The 19,010-nt window shown below is 38.2% G+C and overlaps 2 protein-coding genes across 3 annotated transcripts in view; one reads left to right on the forward strand and one right to left on the reverse strand.

Annotated features, from left to right (window-relative positions):
• The window catches only part of eps8l2 (EPS8 like 2), a 25,019-nt gene extending 13,769 nt beyond the window's left edge, over positions 1 to 11,250 (forward strand). The window contains exons 1-19 of one of the 2 annotated variants that reach the window (XM_057329706.1): positions 489 to 1,069; positions 1,178 to 1,242; positions 3,515 to 3,676; positions 4,701 to 4,850; positions 5,173 to 5,252; positions 5,950 to 6,059; positions 6,141 to 6,205; positions 6,317 to 6,443; positions 6,633 to 6,721; positions 7,150 to 7,224; positions 7,368 to 7,516; positions 7,627 to 7,801; positions 7,881 to 7,912; positions 8,604 to 8,709; positions 8,792 to 8,923; positions 9,008 to 9,056; positions 9,230 to 9,413; positions 9,739 to 9,871; positions 10,652 to 11,250. In XM_057329706.1, the coding sequence (XP_057185689.1) occupies positions 1,054 to 1,069; positions 1,178 to 1,242; positions 3,515 to 3,676; positions 4,701 to 4,850; positions 5,173 to 5,252; positions 5,950 to 6,059; positions 6,141 to 6,205; positions 6,317 to 6,443; positions 6,633 to 6,721; positions 7,150 to 7,224; positions 7,368 to 7,516; positions 7,627 to 7,801; positions 7,881 to 7,912; positions 8,604 to 8,709; positions 8,792 to 8,923; positions 9,008 to 9,056; positions 9,230 to 9,413; positions 9,739 to 9,871; positions 10,652 to 10,726 (1,974 nt within the window). In that variant the 5' untranslated portion in view covers positions 489 to 1,053 and the 3' untranslated portion in view covers positions 10,727 to 11,250. Of the gene's footprint in view, positions 1 to 488; positions 1,070 to 1,177; positions 1,243 to 3,514; positions 3,677 to 4,700; positions 4,851 to 5,172; positions 5,253 to 5,949; positions 6,060 to 6,140; positions 6,206 to 6,316; positions 6,444 to 6,632; positions 6,722 to 7,149; positions 7,225 to 7,367; positions 7,517 to 7,626; positions 7,802 to 7,880; positions 7,913 to 8,603; positions 8,710 to 8,791; positions 8,924 to 9,007; positions 9,057 to 9,229; positions 9,414 to 9,738; positions 9,872 to 10,651 lie in introns of those variants that run through there. The other variant, XM_057329705.1, reaches the window with a different exon arrangement.
• Positions 10,765 to 18,995, reverse strand: fads2 (fatty acid desaturase 2). The gene is made up of 13 exons (XM_057329719.1): positions 18,882 to 18,995; positions 18,008 to 18,252; positions 17,058 to 17,168; positions 15,101 to 15,298; positions 14,855 to 14,956; positions 14,556 to 14,681; positions 14,422 to 14,482; positions 14,089 to 14,165; positions 13,892 to 13,989; positions 13,595 to 13,691; positions 13,429 to 13,508; positions 12,163 to 12,288; positions 10,765 to 11,928 (listed from the first exon to the last, which is right to left on the reverse strand). Exons 2-13 carry the CDS (start codon positions 18,212 to 18,214, stop codon positions 11,877 to 11,879), a joined length of 1,335 nt encoding a protein of 444 aa, XP_057185702.1. The 5' UTR covers positions 18,215 to 18,252; positions 18,882 to 18,995; the 3' UTR covers positions 10,765 to 11,876.
• Positions 18,996 to 19,010: the final 15 nt, after the last annotated feature.

Below are 19,010 nucleotides of genomic sequence, written 5' to 3' on the forward strand. Positions count from 1 at the left end.
TTTCTGACTCAGTTTTTTTGTCTTGTCCTCCTGTTCAACATTTTTAGACTTCTTAAATCAAGATGCATTTTAATGAGAAGCGAAATGAAAAATGTGTCATAAGGATGATTTTATACCTGAAAAACATCCGCCTATGGAGTAAGAAAAATAAGCCTGTTTTTTCCTTTCAATTTTGATTAATTTGATTATCAATTGGCAGATTTTTTAATAAACAAGACTTTAAGTCATTGTTCTTCTCAAGTAAAGGCATCTTTAGTTAAGTCAGAAAATCTCTTTTTTTTTGCAAAGGAAAAACTCTGCTTTGTCTTAAGACAAATACCTTATTTGTGTCGATACATGTATTTCTCCTAAAAATCTGATTTATCTCCTAAAAATCTGATCAAATTCTTTCATCCGTCTCTTGAGTTATCAGAATCAGAATCAGAATCAGAAGAGCTTTATTGCCAAGTGTGCTTGCACACACAAGGAATTATGAAGCTTTGAGTAATTTGGATAAAGCACTGTGTGTTATTCTGTTTTACCGTTAATCTGAAGTGAATGTTTTGTGCAGAGCTGATTTATTGGGCTGACGTAAAACAAACAGCGATATGATATGCGTTTTGTACTGGGGAGAAAGGGTTTATGTGCGTATAACAGGGGTTCACCTTTGACCTGGAATTAAAGGGGCAGGTGAAGCACAACTCCAACCTGTCAGTCCGTAACTTTTTCATGAGACCATGGAGGTCTTGAACACAGAGTTTTACGTTTGAAACCCTCGGTTCCATACCTAGGTAGGAAATGATGTTTTTATTCCAGAAATAGTGAGTGTGACGTTGTTTCTGTTCTTGATCGAAATAGAAATTGCATGTTGGTCATCTGACATCGACTCATAAACAAGAATCCTCTGGCGTGTTTTATTGCTGCTCTTTGATATCCGTATTGGTGGCCTGTGTTTGCTTTTGACTTTTATAGGACGGATCGTAACGCTTACGCTGACTACTCTTTCATACGTCTTGTCTGTTTTTGAGCATAAAAACCTCTCGCGTACGTCGTCCTGCTTGTCCTCTTACAAAAATGTGGGACAATTCAGGTTAGTGTTTGTCTGTTTCAGATGCGCTTGTTCATGAAAACATCTGCCATAGACGTATCCGCAACAAAACGACTTGACTGTTAAGATGTTTCTGTTTGTGTGTTTCAGAGCAACGGAAGAAATACTCCAACTCAAATGTCATCATGCAGGATACGTCGCAGTACCACGTGCAGGTAAGCAAGAGTCTCTTGTTTATTTGTCTCGAAGCTTTTCATTCTGTTGATCGACAAGTTAGCTGAACCTCGCCAGTCCGGCGTGCTTTTGGATTAATATTTAACGCGATTCATCTGATGACTTGATATCGTAATAAAGCAATCGGGTCATTTGATCGCAGCAGAGATTTATCAGGCCACGGTTGGCCACTGGCTCCATCTGAACGGTTATTTAACAGAGATAACACAATCTGCCATTCTATAACCTGCGTTAGTTCAATAGTCCTCCTGGATCGAGGAAACACATCTGTGCGTTTTGTGCACCGCAGCCTGAAAGAACCTCAGATTTAACTCGATGCTGATATAACGGCACTTTGATCCGGACCGGACCGCTGTTAAACTTTGTTCTGATACAATTTTACAGTTTTCTCTCACCCTTTACTTATTGTAAAGACTGTATAGTCCTGCTTATCTCCCTCTCTCTCTCTCTCTCTCTCTCTCTCTCACGTAATGTTGCACGCCCACCTCAGTCATATCAGGTGTTAAATGCTTACGCTCTCTTTTGTTACACCAGACAGATCGTGTCATAATGCTGAGTTTTGGCACGAATGATTCGTTTTGTACTTTTTAAATCAAATTGTTTTTATAAAAAATGGCTCAAAGGTTTCTGTAGATGGTCTTAGTGGACGTGATGTTCTTTTACATTAAAAAACAAATCTGAAGACATTTTCTGTTCGGCCACAGTGATTTTATATGGTTGCTAGGGTGGTTGTCAGGTGGCATTGAAATGGCTCAGGTCAATAGATCCCAGCCCTAATTTGTGTGATATTGCGGTCTGGATTCAAATCTTTATTTTGAAATGTGTATGGGTGGATTTTAAAGATCAGGATCTCAAACCGAATCCGAAAGGAAAACGAATAGATGCTTTGATTTGCAGAAACATCTCTGTGGAAACCCATGACCCTCTTGTAAACTGATTTTATTTGCGCAATCTTCTCCATATAAAACAGGATTATCAGTGAATTAAGCAATGGACCAAGTACATAAATCACATACTTGAGGAAGATCAGATGCCCCAGTAAATATTGTATTACACCTTGTGTAATGTTACTTGAGTAAAAAAGTACTTGATTAGTAAAAGTACTGATTGATCAAAAACATTAAAACATTCAAATTCAATACACCAATGTCAATTTAAAAAAATATGAAATTTCAGTGAATTTGTGCTTAAAACAAGCAAAAAAATGCCAATGGGGTAAGAAAAATCATCTTGAATTGAGTGACTAAGAAAAAGGTAAAACTTAATTCAAGATGATTTTTCTTACCCCATTGGCATTTTTTGCTTGTTTTAAGCACAAATTCACTGAAATTTCATATTTTTTGACTAAAAACAAGACTTATTTTCTTAGGTCAGTTTGCTCATCAAGAAAATGCTTCTTGATTCAAGAATTTGTAGACATTTTTACTGGAAAACAAGAAAAAAAGACTAAGTAAGAAAGTCATTTTTGCAGTGAACCGATTCGATAGTTTCATCAGCTTGTTTACAAATCGGATTGGATGACGTTGAAAATAACACTTTTTTATGAAATGCAGCAAAAAGTAGTATATAATGCTTTGTGATTTAATAAAAGAAACGTTTTCTGAAATGAATATACTCCGATAAAGTACTTGAGGATTTTTATGGTCCATCACCGAAATGAACTTTAAACCTTTCTTTGTGCATCGAAAAGTGTGTTTAAACGACAGCCCTCTGAGACGATGTCGAAACACTTGTTTGCGATTGGATTATTCCTTTAATCCACGGCAGTCACGTTGAGATCTCCTTCCATGACATAACCTTGTGCTTATGAATCATGTGTGATGCTTTGAATAATTCGGCTCAGGATCATTGTTTGTCGCATAGCACTATCCTGCACGCCCACTAACATACACACATGGGTGTGGTTTGCTAAAGTGGGTATTAAAATATTACAGCTAGGTGCGCCAGGATTACTCATTCTATTAAAATGACAATTAATTCTTTTAAGATGTTGATACAACGTTTCGCAACAACTGTTTTTCTTATATACATGGAGACAGTGTGAAGGTGTGTGCTTCTGGCCATGAGAATGTATATGATATACTATAGGAAACACGATCTGATGTTCTAGATTGCATCGCTGTGATATCTCACACAAGCATGAGAATAAATGGAGCGCAAATTGAGACTTTTCGCTTGAGGAAAAAAAAGATGCAGATTTTATGTTTGAGACTTCTCACCTCAAATCTACCGTATGTGTTTGTGTGTGTTCAGCATCTGTCCACCTTCATCATGGATAAGACAGAGTCAATCGCCACGGTGGACGATGCCATCAAGAAGCTCATCCTGTTGGACTCCAAAGACAAAATCTGGGCGCAGGAGATGCTGCTGCAGGTGACGGACAAATCCATCAAACTCCTGGACTGTGGGACCAAGGTGAGCGAGATCATTCCTCGTGTGTGGACGTGTTGAGCACAGATCGTAGAAATGAGAACAGGTTTCTGACACTAACATGTTCCACACCCGGCCGATCACCCTGCGGCTTAATGTAATCTGATCCTCTGGAATAACTGGATTGGGAGTGCTTCATCGCTGTGAATCGTGTGGAATGTTTGTGATGTCATTATTCTGCCAATAGAGCACAACCAAGACGGTTTGTTTTTACATAGAGAAATGTGTTTTTTAACCAAAATGCATAAAATTGTTAAAAAAAAAGGTCTGCTGTGAGCTCTGAGGTTGCTTCTAAAATGTTGAGATTGTTTTAAGCCGATGAGCATTAAAGGAACAGTTTACCCAAAACTCACAATTTACTCACCCTCAAGTTCTTCCAAAACTGAATGAAATGTGTTGTTCTGTTGAACACAAAACAAGACATTTTGAAGAATATGGCAAACTAAACAGTTCTGTGGCACTATTGACTACCGCTATAAGAAAAAACTATAATGGTAGTCAATGGTGCCCCAAAACGGTCTGGATACAAAGATTCTTCTAAATATACATCTCTTTGTGTTCAGCCGAACAACAACATTCATACAGGTATGGAACAACTAGGGGGTGATGACAGAATTTTCATTTTTGGGTGAACTGTCCTTTTAAGCTGTGTCATCAATGAGGCATTTCCCATCATGCTTTTAGATGACTCTGAAAAAGTGATGACATCACATGATTCCCTGATTGGTTTGTGCCAACACTACTTGACCCTTGACCTTATTAGTCACATCATTAATATGTTAATTTCTTTCTTTCTTTCTTTCTTTCTTTCTTTCTTTCTTTCTTTCTTTCTTTCTTTCTTTCTTTCTTTCTTTCTTTCTTTCTTTCTGTCTGTCTGTCTGTCTGTCTGTCTGTCTGTCTGTCTGTCTGTCTGTCTTTCTTTCTTTCTTTCTTTCTTTCTTTCTTTCTTTCTTTCTTTCTTTCTTTCTTTCTTTCTTTCTTTCTTTCTTTCTTTCTTTCTGTCTTTCAGGAGGAGCTTGAGAACTTTCCTCTGTCCACCGTCCATCACTGTCAGACGCTGCTGAACCAGGCGCGATACCCTTCAGTCCTTCTTCTCATCTGTCAGGACAATGAACAGCACAAACCCGACATCCACTTCTTCTACTGCGATGAGGTTGAGGTCTGGAGACTTCATTGACTTCTGTTCTTTTATACCATCTAGTTTTCCTCTGCGGAACTGTTAGACTTTATAAGATTTGTGTTGATCTAGATTTGTGTTTTCATTACAAACACCGGTATGTTTGTGTGTATGTACATAACACATTTTTAGGGACCAATTTGAAGCCAAAAGTGGGTACTAATTTGCAAAAAGTCTATAACAATATACTGAAAGCTTATGTTTTTGTAAGGGTTATGATGTGGGTTAGATTACAGTTTTTATAGCTAGCTGTGTGTAAGAACAAGTCTGGAAACATAGAAACATGAATAAGTGTGTGTTTTAGGCAGAGATGGTGCATGCTGACATTGACAGCGCTCTCGGAGATGATCAACGGGGCAAGAAGATGCGGCCACAGACGCTCAAGTGAGTCACAGCCCTCAAAGAAACACCAGAAAGCTACACCTTACTCCATTAAAACGGATGATAAAGGATTCATTAAACCACAAAATGTAACTTCTGTCATTAACTCACCTTCACGTTGTTCCAAACCCATTTCACTTCCCCTTTTCAATGAAACACAACAGGAGATTTCATTTTCTGTGTCTAATCATATACCACACATCACTGCCCATTAGTGAAATCACAGATGAGATCTCTGTCATATCTGAATTATTTCTCCTAGACATCAATGAGATTCAATGAAGAGTTCATTTGTTTCTGTTTTTTTCTCATAAGCAATTTTAGAAACATCTCGATACTCCATCAAATCTTCTGATCGTCTTAAAAACATAAATCCAAAGGGTTTCTTGATGTTTGCGGAATGACGAGAGCGAGTACATGATGTAAATCCGTAAACACGGGTAACTGGATCAGGTCATAGTAAAGGCCACCGGGTCGCTCTGATCTTGTGTGAAATAGTTGTTCATTATTTAGGGATGCTACAGTGTCACTGCTGGCTTTGGTTGCGTTCAGACTTGTGTTTTAAGAGCCGGTTTGACGTTTATTAGTGAGCAATTGGGATTGTTTGAAATGTTAAAATAGCACTTCTAAGGCAAACAGGTTTTGTAAAGTGAGGCCCAGTTTAGAAGGTTTTGGAATGAAACATTTTTTTCTCCTTCAGGCTGAACCAAGAAAAGATGAAACGCCATCGGGAGACCATCATCCCACCCTCTGAGCCGAAAGGTCCTGCCCCTGGGGTCAAAGGTCGAGTCGCAGCCACAGATATGAAAGGTGATGCGGTGACATCATGTGCTTATTAATACTGTACTTACAGTAAAACAATGAATACTCACTAAACACACTTTGTCTCAGGTGATTTGTCGCCGCAGGACCCCGAGTCCAATATGAAACTGGCCCAGCTCATTGAGAAGGACGTGGTGAGTGCCGGCGTAACATCACACACACACAGTCAAGCACTGAGCGTATCGGATGAACGGTTACATCACACCAGACGTAACGTGTAACTCGGGTGTTTGTGTGGCTTCCAGCAAATCCTGAACTGCGCCCTGGACGACATCGAGATCTTCGTGGCGCGTCTTCACAAAGCGGCAGAAGCTTTTGCTCAGCTCAACCAGCGCAACCGAAGCAAGAAAAATAAAAAGAAGGGACCAGCAGGTGATACACACAAAACAACATAAACATTCCCGCTGAATGCCCGCACAACGATGTATTCATATATTCATTTTCTGAATCTGAATCATTCGTTAAATAAATAGGTTAAAAAATAATTGGTGTGATCATGCATTGTTTATTTATTTTGACACAAAAATAATCTCACACGCTGTTTGGGTTTGTGTGTTTCAGAGGGCATGTTAACACTGCGAGCGAGACCTCCATCAGAAGCCGAGTTCGTTGACTGTCTGCAGAAGCTCAAACTTTCTTTTAACCTGCTGGTGGGTTTATAAATTCATATTAAGATGTTTCTCCTAAAATTGTTTAGGAGAAATAAAAACAGAGACATGAGTGTAGTCGTTCAAATCCATGAAATACTGTAGACTTTCGAGGTAAAACTTGAGTAAATTTGAGAAATGTTGAGTTGATATTGAGATCTTCAATAATATTGACTTTTGATTGCGGACTTAACAAATCTGAGCTCAGTTTGACACATTGTTGACATCTCTTCTCAAACTATTTGTGAGATTTCTGAATCTTTTTCCTCACGAGAAATACCTGAGACACAGATGAGACTTAAAGAAAAGTCTCCATTGATTCCATTGAGGTGTAGATGAAATGACGTAATGTTTGGCTTGATACTTGTGCCGTTAGGATGAGAATTAAAACGAACATTAATCGTTGGTTTGTTTTTGTGCGCCCTCTACAGGCCAAACTGAAGAAGCACATCCAGAACCCCAGTGCTGCTGAACTCGTGCATTTTCTGTTCGGACCTCTTGAGCTAGTGAGGATCTTGGCACACAATCACAATCGTACAGAATTGTTTTTTGGCCTGTAATTTATGTCATTAGCTGTTTACGGTCGTTGCATTAATACACAGATTACAGACGGACGTGACTCAGATTTGCTCGTTATGCTTCTATTCAGATATTGCAGAACTGTGGCAGTCCCGATCTTCCGCGCATGGTCCTCTCTCCTCACATGTCCCAGGACACCGTGGTCTTCCTGAGAGGTCACCTGACCCCTAAAGAGTTGACCAGCTACGAGGTGCTGGGTGACGCATGGACTCGGCCCAGGTGTGGTGGAATAATACATTGATTGTGTGTTAGTGGCGAGCTGAAGTCGTGTATGTGTGTGTCGTATGCTGCTTACAGTATAAGTCAAAGTGTGTCCTTCTGTATCTTAGAGCTGATTGGCCGAAAGAGCAGTGCGCTCCTCTGTATGTGCCGAAGTTTCGGAACGGCTGGGAGCCGCCGGTGGAATTGTTCCGCACATCGCCATGGGAGACGGAGAGTGTGGAGGTCCCAAAGAGCGCAGCGTTGCCGAAATCCCCAGCGCAGCCAGAATACAGAAAAGAAGAGGTGAGCGAGAGGACAGCGTGTAATGTGTTTATGATACTGCGTTTGATCATGTCAAATTATGTGCGTTTTTTCCTCTTAGTTCTTTGGATCACAGTCGCCGGTGTCGAACGGGTGAGTTTGACTTTTGTCCTGACACACGGGTTCTGATTGTCATTTACAGAAAAGTTTTTTACAAATAATGAGTGATAGACTGCTAATGTCGGCATACTTTTGAGTTTGACCACCATTGGAACGTACCCTCAGTAAAAACAAGTACACTTCAGGATCAATATATCAAGCATATTTTAGTATACTTTATGTAATATGCAAGCGAATATCAATGTACAGTTAGTTGTAAGTATACTGTTTCAATACTACTTTGGACTAAAGTAGTCCAGTTTTTAGTTTATAAAAGTATACTTAAAGTATAACTTACAAGTTACAACAACTACGTTTTTTGTTTGGACTGCAACAAGTGATATTGGCATACTCATAGTTTACTAGTACCATATTATTTGTGCACTTTGGGCATATGACTATGTTGCAATTTCCATATACATTTTTAAAACAATATATGGAGAGTTTGGTTCCAAAATGAGATAACTCTGCTTAATTTTTTTTTAAATCATGTTTTTTTATTGTGCATTCCAATTAATATCAATCAAACTGCAGTTGGTTTGTTTTGATTTAAGCCAGAATAACTCAAAAAATACAGCTAACTAACACAATAAAACACAATAATAACATGATAACGTAATAGAAAACATGATTTTTGGAACCAAACTCTTCATATTTATGTTGTGAAATCCTTACTCTTCTCCAGGTCTTACTCGACGCCGTCTTCTCCTCGCAAGTATGCAAAGATTCGCTATCACTTTGTTGCACGGAACGCCAATGAGCTCTCAGTTCTACAGGATGAAGTTCTGGAGGTGTGTACATGTGATGTGTATGATGGTTTGATCTGCGCTGATGCTGTGTGCTATCTCACGAGTCATGTGCGTGTGTGTTCAGGTGTTGGAGGACGATAAGCAGTGGTGGAAGTTGAGGAACAGAAGCGGTCAGGCGGGATTCGTGCCGTATAATATCCTGGATGTCGTGAAGCTAGAGGAACCTTACGGCATAAACGATCCACCATACAGTCCGGTAACATCGACAGACAGAAGAAAAACGATATTAAAAAATACATATTTTATGTTTTAATTCTCATGTCTCTTTCTCATCTCACAGTCCTATCGAGGACAGTCTCCCTCCGGCTCATTGGGGAATGACAAAGACAGTGAGTTTTTTTATATGTTAACCACATCCGCATGACACCAGAATAAGATGAGCGCAGCTGCAGTTTTTGTTAGCAATCAAAGCATGTTTAGCATCTAGAAGCATTTCAACTGGTTGTTTAAACTGTCAATCAGACACCCTCTTCCTGTCTAAATGTTTCTGTTCTTGTTTCAGGTCACAACCAACACATGGAAAAAGTGAACGACGAGCTGCTTCTGCTGATCACCAACAGTAAGGTGAATCCACCCGCCAGGAACTTTAAGGTGGAACGTCACCCCAGCTCCGCCGTGCCGCTGACCTTTGACTCTAACCCTGCGCAGGTCACCACGTGGCTCAACTCCAAGGGCTTCAGCAAACCGTGAGTCTTTATTGTAATAAAATTGTTGAAACGACTCATACAGTATACTACAATATAATCATTTTAAATAAATGTAAGTAAAATATTTTTTTAAAGGATCTTGAGGAAGAGTATGCATGTTTTTTTTGTCAACTTTTTGGCATAAACTAGCATACAGACTATCTCAAAGTTAATAGAAATGAACTCTTAAACACGATTCTTTATAGATGACACATACAGTATACTCTAATAATGAATTAGAAAGGGGAAAATAAAGGCATATATTCAGAATAAATGTGATCATAATAGTGTTTTCTCATACTGTGGCTGGTGTCTTCTGTTGCAGGACGGTGGAGCGTCTGGGCATCCTGACAGGTGCACAGCTGTTCTCCCTCAATAAGGAGCATCTGAAGTCTGTGTGCGGAGACGAGGGCTCGAGGGTCTACAGTCAGATCACTGTGCAGAAAGCACAACTGGAGGTCAGCAACGACACGCACACGCACAAGTCGTTTCTATGTTTTATGGGAATTTTTCACAGACATAATCATTTTTATACTGTACAAACTGTATATTTAATCCCCTAACATTAAACCTACATTTAAAGGATTAGTTCACTTCAAAATAAACCCCCGTTGACAATCCATAGTAGGATCAAAAATTACTATGGAAAGTCAATGGGGGCTTATTTTGAAGTGAACTACTCCTTTAAATCTAAAAGCTTTTGGATTTTAAAAAGCGTCATTTAATATGAATTATAAGCTGTCAAGGAAAACCTCAGGACTGACATAAAGTCAGTGCAAGAGAATGCGAAGACACATCAGGCTTATTCCATTATATATTCATTTTTGAACTTATCTTAAAATATGTGTGAAAACATGAGTATTGTGTTGTTGAAACATGAATATGAACTTGTTTTATTTGCTGTGTTCAAGATCTGCACACATTGCTTTTTTTTGTTATTTTGACCAGTTTGTCCTGTTTCGAATGTTCTGCAAATGCAAACGCAAACAAAAACAATATTTTCTTTTAGAATTTGGGAGAAAAGTCAAAAATGATCGTTTTAAAATGACCTATCAATGGTAAATTTTCACTTTTTTTTCAGCAGCTGTATATTATACAATTCATTCTGATTCAGTCTATAAATGAATCTAGCTGACGTATGTTTATTGTCTCAACATTTCACTTTTTCTGTATTAGTTTAACACTGTGTAGTCATACAAATGTACCTTTAGCTTTCCTTTGGCTTCTTTTTCTATTAGAAGAGTCAAGGAGAATCTGAACTCCAGGAAATCATGAAGAAACGGCAAGAGAAAATCGAATCCGGCGACATCTGATCGCGCTCACTGGAACTGTCAATCAAAGCGTCACCTGGCAACAGTAGCTGATCGACGGAACCCTTTAATGAACTCAGATGATGAAGTGTAGATTCTGCCATGCTGTCCTCCAAACGTCTAATCTGACGTATTTTTTAATTGTATATTTATTGTTGGTGCTTTTTAATATTAGTGTATGTACGGACCTTACTGTCATTTATCCATATCCAGAAGTTTCCAAATCTTCTTCATGTTGATAAATGCTTATAAACTCTTACTGCATGAAAACAATGTGCGAGTCAAACATGTCCATGTGCATATACAGTATGCTGTATATAAAACCTGGACATATTCTTGACAGATTGAGAATTTTTGTCTGTAAACAGAGTGAATGTTTAGAATGTTCTGGAAGTCTGTACTGAGAAATGCATCATGCTGCGTATGTAAATAATGTGCTAAAACTAGTCTCAACACACACGTTCTCATGCTGATCATTGTCATGTATGAATGAAGCAAGAACAGTAAATTGATCTCTTTCTATTCCATTTCTGTCAACGTGGTAGACATGCTTTATATTCTCACAAAGGACATTTAGAGAGAAGTAAAAAATGTATACAATCTTGTGTTAAATCTTAAAAGAAAAAAAACAAGCAGTTAAGTTTAGTGTCAATGCACAGGTTGAGTTTAATCAGTAATCCAAGTCATTGCAATTCAAATTAAACCTGCGCTACAATCTCTTAGTATTACCCTCTGCTAGCTTTTGTCAAAATGTTATTTATAAAAACAAATCATTGTATTGTAAATTTAAAAAAATAAAATTATTACTAAACACAATCGTTTTAAAATATCTCTAACAGCTACATCTGTATTCCAGCAGACACGACTTTCTCGTACCATTATGCACCTGCACATTCATGAACTTTCTCATCATCCTTTATTAAAAGCGAATTCAGTCTCATCACATTTAAAGTGCCAATTACATTCCAATCCCAGACAACACAATATCAAAAACAAAAGTGCTCGACATCAACTGATCGACCGGTGGTTTAGTGCCATCCTTAACAGCTAATAAACTACTCAATCACTGTCAGTCCACTGACACGCCTATAAATTCTTCATTCTGATTGGGCGTATTTCTGGTTTAAATGGGAGGGGTTTGTTTATTTGTCAATTATTTGTGAAGGTAAGCGTCCAGCCAGAGTTCTCCGGATTTTTCCAAAGACCTGCAAGCAAGCAGAAAGAAAGAAATGAGTGCTTACGTGTGTGCAAAACAAATCTGGATTTTGTTTATGGTTTACAAAAGATTGTTTGCCATTAACCCTTTTTTATGGGCCATCCATAAATTGGTGCAATGTTGTTGTTTTATGTTTTTAAGAAAATAAAAATAAGTACACTTTAAGCAAAGTTGAAGAATAATATTTGCAATGAAACCTAGACATTCGATATTCAGGTCATACCTGACGACGTCCGCAAAAGCCCGGAACAATGTCTTCTCGTTGTACTTTACTCGATGTTTCTCACATAAGGCCCGGACTTGAGGGGCGGCGCGCCAGTAGTTGTGTCGGGGCATTGTGGGAAAAAGACTGGAGAAAAAAGTGATTTAAAGAATTCATGGCACATTCTTTACTTTTGCATACTGTATAAATCGCTATGGATTCTTTCACACAGAGTGCCAAAATTCACTCCTAAATCAAAATGTTATCGATCTTAAAAATTTTTTTTGTATAAAACATACTGTAAGCTTTACGGCAATGTGTTTAGATAGACAGCAAATTGTAAATGTTGTGTAAGTTGAAGTAGGCCTAAATAAAAAACAGCCAGTGCAATATCCACTTTTAGTTACGTCTTAAAGATATTCAGAATTCGTTACACTGTAGATGCAGAGAAACGTTTTTGAGTCATTTCTTTAATATTCTTGAATGTTACTAAAAATCGTAATGAGCTGCAAAACATTTATATGATTTTCCACTAAATTGCAGAATAAAGTCTGATGAAGGCATATGAAACTATGTCGAAATTATTTTTTAAATCATGTGTTGCATAAGTCGCATATCACTTTTGCAAATGAGTCACACAACAGAAAAGTATTTTTTGCTCAAAAATATATACATTTCTATATGAAAAGTTTGATTCAAAAATCATGTTTTTATTGTGCATTCCAATTAATATCAGTCCAACTGCAGTTGGTTTGTTTTGATTTAAGTCATAATAACTCAAAAAGTACAGCTAACTAACACAATAAAACATAATAAAAATCATGATTTTTTTTTTTTTTTAAAACAGAGATATCTCATTTTGGAACCAAACTCTTCATATATTATTATTAGATGTATTCGATTATTTTGAGATAATGAAAAAATATTGGTTTATTCTGTTCTTAGGAAATATAATGTGTTTTTATCAATAAAGGGAAATATATCATGTTTCCAAATATACCCCACACATTTCGTCCATGTACATGTGGGTGTTTATTGATATAAATAAATAAGGTTTCTGGGCAGCCACAAGACTTTAAAATGCTAAAGATTAGAAATTCTTGAAATTCTGTTTTCCCATTTCGTTGCCATTTTTGTTTGTTGGCATTTGTGTGATTTCAAGTTGCATTACGTTTGCTAACTCAATTTAAATTCACAGTAAATGAGAAACTAATTCGGAACTTCTCGATATTGCACAGCCTTGGTTTACAGAAAGGATGACCCGCACAAACCGTTCCACATACTTACTGGTGCTCAATCTGAAAGTTGAGGTGTCCACTGAACCAGTCGTTGAAGAAGGACGGCTCAATGTTACAGGTTGCCACCAGCTGAAGGAGAGAAAAGGGAGCGTTCATCAAACCGTGTGTCTGACTGCGTATCTTCATGCTGCTGTGAAGACTAACAGTGAGTGTACCTGCATACTAAACCAGTCTTGATGCTTCTCGTGATCGATGTTCATGGGGATGTGACTCATCTGGGTCACCCACACAAACCAGTGACTCTCGATGAACCTGCAGACCAACACAAAGACACATTCATACAGCCGTTCTGAGACAACGTGTGCTTCCATTTTATGACTGTAAGTTTAGTTCAAAAAGAAACTGTAGAAATATATTTGAATTAATGATTGAATACAATTTTGAGACTTCGCAGGATTTCACATACTGGGTCACTATAACAACCATGTTAAAGGTGTATAGGTCTGCGATACCTCACAACGTTAAACAGAAGCACCGCTCCAAAGAAGCCATAGAACTGTGTGAAACACAGGAGGTATCGAACGTAGTAACTTACACACCAAATAAAGTCCTGCAGAAGAGACGACATAAGAAGAAACCCTTATTAAACATCTCATTTCAACAGCAGCTCATCAGCCACGAAGTGGAAACAGTTGTCATGGCAACCTACCACCCAAAGACCATGCGAGATCATGTTGTGAATGATCTGGAACTGGAAATACACTGGGATGAGCAGAGGCGGTCCAACTGAGAAAAGAGAGAAGGGGAATGAAATATCCAGATATCCCCTGCAATTCAAAGATACGAACAGAAATGTGCCTTGATCTGCGCTGAACGTTTTTCAGAATAATGAATCTTATTTCAGAAATATTACCCAAATGATATTAAGGAAATTCGAAATCATTTAAAAACATTTAAATAAATAAAAAAACAATCCTGCATGGATGTCTTTAAGATTCAGATCAGCTCCAAATGACGACAGCAATAATGTTGCTTGACTTACTGAAGAAGAAATACTTGTGCTGATGGTTGTAGGGCATACGTTTGATCTTTTTAATCCCGTACTGTAACGGAGAAATAAAGAACGTGTTTAATAACACAAGAGATCATGTTCATGTACGGACGATGTGCGTTTACCTCCAACGGCTGAACATCTCCCACCACAAACGCATTGAGCATGTTGACGTCTGGATCTTTCTTGATGATGTTGGGCTTAGCGTGATGCTGGAAGTGCCGATGGTTCCACCAGTTGGCGGACGCGCCCTGTGATCACGCACAAAAAAACACATGCCCGATATATAAATGGCAAAATACATTTTAGGAATATAAAATCTATACATTTCTATTTGAATTGTAAGCTTGTTTTTATCATACTGACTTAGATGTTCTCACGTGGTTTACTGTATTATTCGAACAGGTCTGTAAACGTTTCTTACCTTCAGTTGTCCGATGGTAAACTTGTGCACTAAATGATTCCATCCTGATGTTTTAAACACGGACAGGTGACCAAAGTCATGCTGCAGCCATCCAGCCTGAGACTACACAACACATAAAGACAAACACATCCGCTGTGATTTTCAATGTTAGTCCGATGAAAAGACATCGTGAACCTGCTCTCTGACGGTGACGGCAGAACACTGTTGGTCTTTAATGTGAATACATCTCATAAACGTCTGTCATACCTGCGCTGTACCCAGTAAAACAGCAACCACAGCCGTGGTGATCCAGCCGGTTCCAAAGTACCACAACATGAGCAGAGCGACGGCCTCCAGGAGCAGAATGTGACCCAGATGCAAGATGAAGAACAGCGGCTGGGTTTTAAAACAACCCTCAGCTTCCAGACGCTCACGCAGGGCTCGGAAATCTTCCACAAGAGCGGCCTGAAAGAAACAAACTGCTCAGATGTTGCTCCGTCAAAGTTTGAATAATATAAATATCAACTCAATATAAATGAGAGCGCAATAGTCGAGACACATGAAGAGCATGGAGGTGTAAATGAGTGAAGATTGTAGAGTTGAAATCATCTGGATTTGGGTCAATTAGATGAGAAATGTTTGAGTTCATATTGAGATCTTCAATAATATTGACAAATCTGAGCTCAGTTTGACACAGTGTTGACATCTGAAACGCCGATAACAGAGACACTTGTGTGACTTCTGACTCTTTTTCTCAGGAGAAATATCTGAGACGCGGACGAGACTCAAGAAAAAGTTTCCATTTGCTCTCTAGGAGCAATGTTTGAGGTATTAAAAGAGATCTCGTCTGTGATTTTTCTTTTTTATGGTAACACTTATGAGAATGACAGTCGTATTTACAGTAGCTGCAGTTCGGTTAAAGTGCAAACCTTGGGTTGTTTTTATTGCACAGGTTAAAATAGCGCACGATTTCAAACACATAAGGACTAACTTTAGATTCATATTTCTCTGACTGACCATATAGGCTTCCCACAAACACCAAAAGAGTTTTCGATGGAACAGGGCAAAGGACGTTGACAAAGGTTTAATGTTAAAGCTCAAATCAACAAGCTGTTATGTGGGTGTCTGAGCTACAGCTCAACCAACTGGACAGGGTAAAAAGGCGTTGATCTGTTTAAAGGTCAGATAACTCCGGAAATGATCCAAAACTTATAAAAATATAAACCATCTGTTGCTTGGAATCAAACTTCTTCGTAAGCTCCTGAAGTAAAACAATACGAATCCAAATTTCGTGTAAATCTAACCAATGGGTGAAGAGTGATAGAGACATTTGAGGGGACGGTTCACACACACAAAAAAACAATTCTGCAATGATTTATTCCCCCTTGTGTGGTTTAAACCTGTATATGACTCTGTCTTCAGTGAAACACAAAAGAAGATATTTTGAGAAATGTCTCAGTGGTTTTGTGTCCATACAGTGGAAGTCAATGATTATCAACGTTCTTCGAAATGTCTTCTGCAGAAGAAGACAAAAAGAATGAAAATCATACAAGTTTGGAATGCCATGAGGCTGAATAAATGATGAAAGAATTTTCATTTTTGGGTGACTGATTCCGCAAACAAACATCATGTAAATCCAACAGCCATTTTAGAATGTATGTTTGCGCTTTTGTCATTTGTCAGATCTGAGTGAACGAGTCTTTATAGAGTGCTGTTGTGAAGGTGAGGGTGAAGGTCCTGGTTTTTAACTCTATGGACGGTTTCATCTTAACAACGTAAACAAACGTTACTGCGCATGCGCACGTTTGCGACCCCCCCTCCCAACTGAACTTTCGGTACACATTTACAAACAATAGAAGTGCCTGCAGATTATTTCTGATAACAATCAAAAGAAACCGAGAAGAACCGTTACTTGGTTAAACGTCTCTCCAATATTTTGAATTTAAACTGCGATACCAAGCTCAACCGCTAGATGTCAATGTACCATACGGTTTGTTTAAATGCGACCGAACTACAGGACCCATTCAACAAATAAAATGTACATACAACAAAATTCGACAAATCGTTTATTTAATAGTTATTATAAAGTAAAATATGAATACAAATTAATATGAACATAAATTAAATTAAATATGAATAGTTATATTAGACACTAGCCAAACACAAACCGGAAGTTAACTGGGGGTCAGGCGCGCGCGCGTCCGATGAAACGGTCTATACTCACGTTCTTCTGCCGGTCTTGACTGGGTTCAGACGCCTCCAGCTCACCGATCAACAGCGGTTTCATGTACTTCCTCACCAGCTGGAGGTTTGGGTGAAACGCAGTAAACGCCTCCTAAGATTAAACACAAACGAAACACTGATTACATACAATTGCATTTACATCAGAACAAATGAATGCCTGAATGCTTGTGTCTCAGTAGTGTGGTACCTACTTAGACAGCAGTTTTGGGCTTTAATATGGCATCATGGCACAATTATGATGCCCAAAAATGCTGTCTACAAAGTTTAGCAAGTTTAAAATCACAGCTTCTCTGCAGCAGCCTGGAGTATATCATATTTATGTCAAATATGCATTGTATATTTGATTTTTGTATGTGCAATGTTTAATATTTATAATAATATTGAAAAGGATGCAATCTTTGCTTTGCAGTAGTCTAAGGTATACTTTTATTGTATTTATATTTTCAAGTTTCATACTTTTAATGTAAACTGTAAACTATTTTATTACTCAGATGTAAATGCCGTGTATGGCAGTTTACTAAGGTTAAACTCACAGCCTTTGTTATAGTATTCTAATATTATTGTTAAATGTCAAATACCTCATTTTTATGGTTTCTTATATTATGAATATTTAAGTCAAATATTTACTATTTCATCATAAAAAGTGATATCCAAGATGGCAGCTCACTTAGTTTGGAGACACAGTCTTTGTTTCTCAACTGCAAACATTATAATACCATAGATAGTATTTATTTTAGATTTTAAATATATAAGAATTTAAATATATTTTTGGCAAGGTGCACAAAAAAGTGCCCCAAAATCCAAGTAGATATCATAGATATCAAAGAAAGTACAGGTTTTGAAATGACAAGAGGGCGTGTAAATGATGACAGGATTTTCATTGAGAAGTTGAACTCCTTTAAAGTTATTCCTTGTCTGTCAGTGTTTTACCGTCGCATCTTCTCCAGCATAGTGTCCAAGAATCCTCAGTCCTCCAGGGTGTCTCTTCGCCCACTGACTCACATCATAAACCTTCCTCTCCACCACGATCCACTGATCCCCGCGCTTCGTGTGTTTCTGCACCTCCTCCCAGCTGTAAGAGCCGAACCTGCGCTCGGTGCCGGACACCCGGTCCGTCTGCTGCCCTCCGCCGCCCATCACTCAAACTCTCGTGCTGCACGTTTTCTTCAGCTTCACTGCAATTACACAACATGCATTCAGTTGGAAAGAAATGCATCGAATGCGCAATAATTCTGAGCGAAAACAGTAGGATTTCTACAGGTGTTGGGATAGAGTTTAGTACTCGGCAAAAGCCGAAACAATATAAAAAGATAATAATCTCGTACTGCTTCTCTGTGCACAAACGCCGACGTTCACACATTATTATTTTTTATATAAAAATAGTTCTTTAATGTAATAAACAGCTCGTTTCCCCTTTTTTAAGTAAAACAGCGCTTGTCTTTGTTTAGGAATGACACAATGGATGCTCACGTAATCTCATTCATAATGGACAGCACAGGCAAACCGAATGAACTCGTGCTGAAATACACGTAGTGACGCAAATTTGCGTTCTCTTACTGAATTTTGCTTTTGTCACATCAATCCATTGATGTGTTTTTATATAGCGAAATGTTTTTCATGCACCGTCTTATATGCACAATTCTTTTTTTTTGCATACTTTTAAACAGCGTGCTTTGTAAATGTTACATTATCTTAGTATTATGATGAAACGTGAACACAGTAAAGTAAAGTACTGATGACCAAACATTTCTTTATCGTTTATGTAACTTTATAAAATGCATGTTTGAATAAATCACTCACTCACCCTGTCCACAGGCACTTGAAGCACACACTTTATCACGCAGTGTGTGTGTGATGGGTAAAGGAGTCTGATGTTGGGCTCATGCTGTCTTATACACCCACACTGCATCACTTCTGTACTGCTGCCGAATTC

The sequence above is a fragment of the Triplophysa rosa genome, linkage group LG3 (genome assembly GCF_024868665.1).
Source record: "Triplophysa rosa linkage group LG3, Trosa_1v2, whole genome shotgun sequence".
In the NCBI taxonomy this organism is placed as follows: domain Eukaryota; kingdom Metazoa; phylum Chordata; class Actinopteri; order Cypriniformes; family Nemacheilidae; genus Triplophysa; species Triplophysa rosa.